Raw genomic sequence first — 7,500 nt, 5'->3', positions numbered from 1 at the left:
GGAGTTCAGGTCCAAGCCCAGACGCACAATAGGAGTTCGAGGTCCAAGCCCAGACTGACAGTAGGAGTTTGAGTCCAAGCCCAGACTGACAGTAGGAGATCAGGTACAAGCCCAGACTGACAGTAGGAGTTCAGGTACAAGCCCAGACTGACAGTAGGAATTTGAGTCCAAGCCCAGACGGACAGTAGGAGTTCAGGTCCAAGCCAAGACTGACAGCAGGAATTTGAGTCCAAGCCCAGACTGACAGTAGGAGTTTGAGTCCAAGCCCAGACTGACAGTAGGAATTTGAGTCCAAGCCCAGACTGACAGAAGGAGTTCAGGTCCACCCCAGACTGACAGTAGGAGTTTCAGGTCCAAGCCCAGACTGACAGTAGGAGTTCAGGTCCAAGCCCAGACTAACAGTAGGAGTTCAGGTCCAGGCCCAGACTGACAGTAGGAGTTCAGGTTCAAGCCCAGACTGACAGTAGGAGTTCAGGTCCAGGCCCAGACTGACAGTAGGAGATCAGGTCCAGGCCCAGACTGACAGTAGGAGTTCAGTTCCAAGCCCAGACTGACAGTAGGAATTTGAGTCCAAGCCCAGACTGACAGAAGGAGTTCAGGTCCACCCCAGACTGACAGTAAGTGTTCAGGTCCAAGCCCAGACTGACAGTAGGAGTTCAGGTCCAAGCCCAGATTGACAGTAAGTGTTCAGGTCCAAGCCCAGACTGACAGTAGGAGTTCAGGTCCAAGCCCAGACTGACAGAAAGTGTTCAGTTCCAAGCCCAGACCACTGTGGTCCACTGGCCTGTACGTGTGGCATCATGGCAGGTAAGTGTGGTTCATTCCCAAGTTTTGATTGATCAGGGCCTCTCCTGCAGGCAGAGAAGAGACCCCCGAGGGGGGGGGGGGGGAAATGATATAGCGGGTGTATCTGTCTGTATGTCGGTGTCATCAAGCATTAAGCACAGGTCTTTGGGTTGGAACAGCCCAAGGGCTTGAAGGACTAGACCTTCCAGGTGGAGGAAAGCGTCTTAGGCCTCGGAGCAGCAGCGTTGCTGGTTGATCTCCACCTTGTAACAGCCCAAGGGCTTGAAGGGCTAGACCTCCCAGCTCCTTAAACAGCCCTAGGCCTCGGAGCAGCAGCGTTGCTGGTTGATCTTCACCTTGTGTTTGATCCCGTCGTACAGCTCGAAGTTGTAGTTCTCCAGTGTGGTGGAGCTCCGCGACGACAGGCCGCTGTAGTAGCAGGTGCAGTAGAGCAGCAGGCCGCCACACACCGCCCCCAGCAGCACGCCCAGGGAAGACATGACGATGATGGTGACCAGGATAGGATCCAGGGTGTACAGCCACGAGTTGTCCTTCTCAGAAACACGTGTTACAGGGGAGTCCATGGACGGGCCAGGGGTACTCCACTCTGGCAATGGGAAACCTGACGATAGGAAGACAACGTCAGAAGACCCTTTGACACCTAGACAGTCCATATGAAAAGTACTGTACTGTACAGGTAATCCAAGGACAGTCCATATGAAAAGTACTGTACTGTACAGGTAATCCAAGGACAGTTCATATAAAAAGTATTGTACTGTACAGGTAATCCAAGGACAGTCCATATGAAAAGTACTGTACCGTACAGGTAACCCAAGGACAGCTCATATGAAAAGTACTGTACTGTACAGGTAACCCAAGGACAGTCCATATGAAAAGTACTGTACAGGTAATCCAAGGACAGTCCATATGAAAAGTACTGTACTGTACAGGTAACCCAAGGACAGTCCATATGAAAAGTACTGTACAGGTAACCCAAGGACAGTCCATATGAAAAGTACTGTACTGTACAGGTAACCCAAGGACAGTCCATATGAAAAGTACTGTACTGTACTGTACAGGTAACCCAAGGACAGTCTATATGAAAAGTACTGTACTGTACAGGTAATCCAAGGACAGTCCATATGAAAAGTACTGTACTGTACAGGTAACCCAAGGACAGTTCATATGTAGCATGTATACTGTACAGGTGAGTACAATGTAGTTTTGCACACAATTACTTTTTATTTGCATTGTTTTATTTAACATATATAATTCAATGAAGAACAGATTGTCATTTGAAAAGACTAGCTGTCATAACTTGCTTTCCCACTTAAATCTGTCAAGAATTAGTGCTACGTTAAAGGTCCTGAAAAGTACTTCCTCTCTCATGCCTAACTACCAGGAAGTTTGAAAATACAGGCTGAGTGGGCGGTGAGCTAAATATTCATGAGCTCTCCTTGACTGACAGTTCTTTGAAAGGACTATATCAAGCAACTTGGATGCAGTGAGCAGTGTCGCAGTACAATCACCTCAAGCTGATAGATGAATGGGGTCAACTTTTAATTATATTTGCGGACACCCTACAGTCCAGTCAAATGTTGCGCCAGCGTAGAGTATTTTTTTTTTACTGCTAACCTACAAAAGCATTACACTGGGCTTTCTCCTACCTATCTTTTTTTCTCTCGCTTTGGTCCCTGCCGTACATACCTACACGTACGCTACGGTCACAAGGACGCAGGCCTCTTCCTTAAACACAACATAAATGAAGTCCGCTACGGTCACGTAATCAGATCGTCTTCGCCCGCAGCGACGCGTGTCTTACCTCCGTTCATACGTTCCCTGCTGTTGAAAAGTGGTTTATTTCCAAAGTCAATAGGTCTCCAATCTGAAGGAAAGAAACAGGTTGAAACAGGTTGAGACAGGTTGAGACAGGTTGAAACAGGTTGAAACAGGTTAAGACAGGTTGAGACAGGATGAGACAGGTTGAAACAGGTTGAGACAGGTTGAAACAGGTTGAGACAGGTTCAAACAGGTTCAAACAGGTTGAAACAGGTTGAAACAGGTTGGAAACAGGTTGAGACAGGTTGAAACAGGTTGGAAACAGCTTGAGACAGGTTGAAACAGGTTGAAACAGGTTGAGACAGGTTGGAAACAGGTTGAAACAGGTTGGAAACAGGTTGGAAACAGGTTGAGACAGGTTGGAAACAGGTTGAGACAGGTTGAAACAGGTTGGAAACAGGTTGAGACAGGTTGAGACAGGTTGAGAAAGGTTGAGACAGGTGGAAACAGGTTGAAACAGGTTAAGACAGGTTGAAACAGGTTGAGACAGGTTGGAAACAGGTTGGAAACAGGTTGGAAACAGGTTGAGACAGGTTGAAACAGGTTAACACAGGTTGAAACAGGTTGGAAACAGGTTGGAGACAGGTTGAAACAGGTTGAAACACACTAAGACAGGTTGAAACAGGTTGAAACAGGTTGGAAACAGGTTGAAAACAGGTTGAGACAGGTTGAGACAGGTTGAGACAGGTTGAGACAGGTTGAAACAGGTTGAAACAGGTTAAGACAGGTTGAGACAGGATGAGACAGGTTGAAACAGGTTGAGACAGGTTGAAACAGGTTGAGACAGGTTCAAACAGGTTGAAACAGGTTGAAACAGGTTGAAACAGGTTGGAAACAGGTTGAGACAGGTTGAAACAGGTTGGAAACAGCTTGAGACAGGTTGAAACAGGTTGAAACAGGTTGAGACAGGTTGGAAACAGGTTGAGACAGGTTGAAACAGGTTGGAAACAGGTTGAGACAGGTTGGAAACAGGTTGCGACAGGTTGAAACAGGTTGGAAACAGGTTGAGACAGGTTGAGAAAGGTTGAGACAGGTGGAAACAGGTTGAAACAGGTTAAGACAGGTTGAAACAGGTTGAGACAGGTTGGAAACAGGTTGGAAACAGGTTGGAAACAGGTTGAGACAGGTTGAAACAGGTTGAAACAGGTTAACACAGGTTGAAACAGGTTGGAAACAGGTTGGAGACAGGTTGAAACAGGTTGAAACACACTAAGACAGGTTGAAACAGGTTGAGACCGGTTGAAACAGGTTGGAAACAGGTTGAAAACAGGTTGAGACAGGTTGAGACAGGTTGAGACAGGTTGAAACAGGTTGAAACAGGTTGAAACAGGTTGAGACAGGTTGAGACAGGTTGAAACAGGTTGAAACAGGTTGAGACAGGTTGAAACAGGTTGAGACAGGTTCAAACAGGTTGAAACAGGTTGAAACAGGTTGAAACAGGTTGGAAACAGGTTGAGACAGGTTGAAACAGGTTGGAAACAGCTTGAGACAGGTTGAAACAGGTTGAAACAGGTTGAAACAGGTTGAGACAGGTTGAAACAGGTTGGAAACAGGTTGAGACAGGTTGGAAACAGGTTGAGACAGGTTGAAACAGGTTGGAAACAGGTTGAGACAGGTTGAGACAGGTTGAGAAAGGTTGAGACAGGTGGAAACAGGTTGAAACAGGTTAAGACAGGTTGAAACAGGTTGAGACAGTTTGAAACAGGTTGGAAACAGGTTGGAAACAGGTTGAGACAGGTTGAGACAGGTTGAAACAGGTTAACACAGGTTGAGACAGGTTGAGACAGGTTGAAACAGCTTGAAACAGGTTGAGACAGGTTGAGACAGGTTGAAACAGGTTGAAACAGGTTGAAACAGGTTGAGACAGGTTGGGACAGGTTATAACAGGTTGAAACAGGTTGAGACAGGTTGAAACAGGTTGAAACAGGTTGAAACAGGTTGAAGACAGGTTGAAACAGGTTGAAACAGGTTGAAACAGGTTGAGATAGGTTGAAACAGGTTGAAACAGGTTGAAACAGGTTGAGACAGGTTGAAACAGGTTGAAACAGGTTGAGACAGGTTTGAAACAGGTTGAAACAGGTTGAAACAGGTTGGAAACAGGTTGAAACAGGTTTAGACAGGTTGAAACAGGTTGAAACAGGTTGAAACAGGTTGGAAACAGGTTGGAAACAGGTTGGAAACAGGTTGAAACAGGTTGAGACAGGTTTGAAACAGGTTGAAGCAGGTTGAAACAGGTTGAGACAGGTTGAAACAGGTTGAGACAGGTTGAAACAGGTTAGAAACAGTTCACCAATAGTTATTCGACTACAAATGGATGAAGCAACACGGGCGGCGTGATAAAATGACAGCGTCTTGTCGAGATGCTTCTCGTGTAGTTGTAACGTGACTATTCATTCACATGGGGGGGCAAGAACATAACTCAACATGCTTTAACGTCAAGAAATATACAGTAGCTTTCGTTATGTGATGACCATCTGAAACTTCACATGATTTTTATATTAACCAAACCAGAGAAGATAATATTGTAAGTCGCTCTGGATAAGAGCGTCTGCTAAATGACGTAAATGTAAATGTAAATACTTGAGGACGCCAATTATTTTTTTAAAGAAAAATAATCACTTTATTAGCACATTCCAATAGCACAATATAACATTTCCAAGACCGTAAAATTCAACAGATATTCCTTATGTCTTTGAAACAGGCTGTGGTGCAGCGTGGGTAATGTAGTTATTAACAGTTAAAAGGACACACAGTCAAGTCAAAGCCTTACATTCACAAAGAACACTTAGCAAAGTGCACACAGTAAGTAACAAAGGCTGCGTCTGAAATCGCACACACCCTTTATTCTCTGTAGTGGTGTCACTATTTAAATGGCATCCTACATTATTCTCTATATTAGCGTAAGGGAGCCATTTTGGAAGTGCACAGTAACAAACTGTAGAGGCTCCGAGGCCAGCCTGAAGGTCAGATGAACCTAACGGAGAAACGATGCCTCTGATATCAAGGTTTCAACCAAACACACTTTACTGGTTTGGTTTTGATTCATCTTTGAATCTATGACATCCTTGAATCTTTCATTCATAAAAAAAAAAAAAACATTAGATAAGAACTGTGAGAAGAACAGAAGAGTGAGAAGAACAGAACAGTGAGAAGAACAGAACAGTGAGAAGAACAGAAACAGTGAGAAGAACAGAACAGTGAGAAGAACAGAACAGTGAGAAGAACAGAAACAGTGAGAAGGACAGAAACAGTGAGAAGAACAGAACAGTGAGAAGAACAGAACAGTGAGAAGAACAGAACAGTGAGAAGAACAGAACAGTGAGAAGGAAACAGAACAGTGAGAAGAACAGAACAGTGAGAAGAACAGAACAGTGAGAAGAACAGAACAGTGAGAAGAACAGAACAGTGAGAAGGAAACAGATACAGTGAGAAGAACAGAACAGTGAGAAGAACAGAACAGTGAGAAGAACAGAACAGTGAGAAGAACAGAACAGTGAGAAGAACAGAACAGTGAGAAGAACAGAACAGTGAGAAGGAAACAGATACAGTGAGAAGAACAGAACAGTGAGAAGAACAGAACAGTGAGAAGAACAGAACAGTGAGAAGAACAGAACAGTGGGAAGAATAGAACAGTGAGAAGAACAGAACAGTGTGAAGGAAACAGAAACAGTGAGAAGAACAGAACAGTGAGAAGAACAGAACAGTGAGAAGAACAGAACAGTGAGAAGAACAGAACAGTGAGAAGAACAGAACAGTGAGAAGAACAGAACAGTGGGAAGAACAGAACAGTGAGAAGAACAGAACAGTGAGAAGAACAGAACAGTGAGAAGAACAGAACAGTGGGAAGAACAGAACAGTGGGAAGAACAGAACAGTGAGAAGAACAGAACAGTGAGAAGAACAGAACAGTGGGAAGAACAGAACAGTGAGACATATTGTGTAGAATCTTCATCACTCAACGTCTATATCCTCTCCATGTTCAGCAGTAGGGCTTATTATATGGGTCCTAACATCTTATTATATGGGTCCTAACATCTTATTATAGGGGTCCTAACATCTTATTATATGGGTCCTAACATCTTATTATAGGGGTCCTAACATCTTATTATATGGGTCCTAACATCTTATTATATGGGTCCTAACATCTTATTATATGGGTCCTAACATCTTATTATATGGGTCCTAACATCTTATTATAGGGGTCCTAACATCCTAACATCTTATTATAGGGGTCCTAACATCTTATTATAGGGGTCCTAACATCCTAACATCTTATTATAGGGGTCCTAACATCTTGTTATAGGGGTCCTAACATCTTATTATAGGGGTCCTAGCATCTTATTATAGTGGTCCTAACATCCTAACATCTTATTATAGGGGTCCTAATATCCTAACATCTTATTATAGGGGTCCTAACATCCTAACATCTTATTATAGGGGTCCTAATATCCTAACATCTAATTATAGGGGTCCTAACATCCTAACATCTTATTATAGGGGTCCTAATATCCAAACATCTTATTATAGGGGTCCCAATATCCTAACATCTTATATAGGGGTCCTAACCTAACATCTTATTATAGGGGTCCTAACATCCTAACATCTTATTATATGGGTCCTAACATCCTAACATCTTATTATATGGGTCCTAACATCTTATTATAGGGGTCCTAATATCCTAACATCTTATTATAGGGGTCATAACATCCTAACATCTTATTATAGGGGTCCTAATATCTTAACATCGTATTATAGGGGTCCTAATATCCTAACATATTATTATAGTGGTCCTAACATCCTAACATCTTATTATAGGGGTCCTAATATCCTAACATCTTGTTATAGGGGTCCTAACATCCTAACATCTTATTATAGG

General features: G+C 43.5%; 1 protein-coding gene across 1 annotated transcript in view; it reads right to left on the bottom strand.

Annotated features, from left to right (window-relative positions):
• Positions 1-7,500, bottom strand: part of LOC106586935 (neuropilin-2) — a 258,021-nt gene that overhangs the window by 1,225 nt on the left and 249,296 nt on the right. The window contains exons 15-16 of the mRNA XM_082969249.1: positions 2,609-2,671; positions 1-1,408 (exon numbers count right to left, since the gene is read on the bottom strand). The exon at positions 1-1,408 is cut by the window's left edge and continues 1,225 nt beyond it. Coding sequence (XP_082825375.1) covers positions 1,104-1,408; positions 2,609-2,671 — 368 coding nt within the window. The 3' untranslated portion in view covers positions 1-1,103. The remainder of the gene's footprint in view (positions 1,409-2,608; positions 2,672-7,500) is intronic.

This window comes from Salmo salar, chromosome 25, assembly GCF_965601325.2.
Source record: "Salmo salar chromosome 25, fSalSal1, whole genome shotgun sequence".
Lineage (NCBI taxonomy): Eukaryota > Metazoa > Chordata > Actinopteri > Salmoniformes > Salmonidae > Salmo > Salmo salar.
The sequence above is the reverse complement of the archived record's forward strand: the minus strand, read 5'-3'. Positions and strand labels throughout refer to the sequence as shown.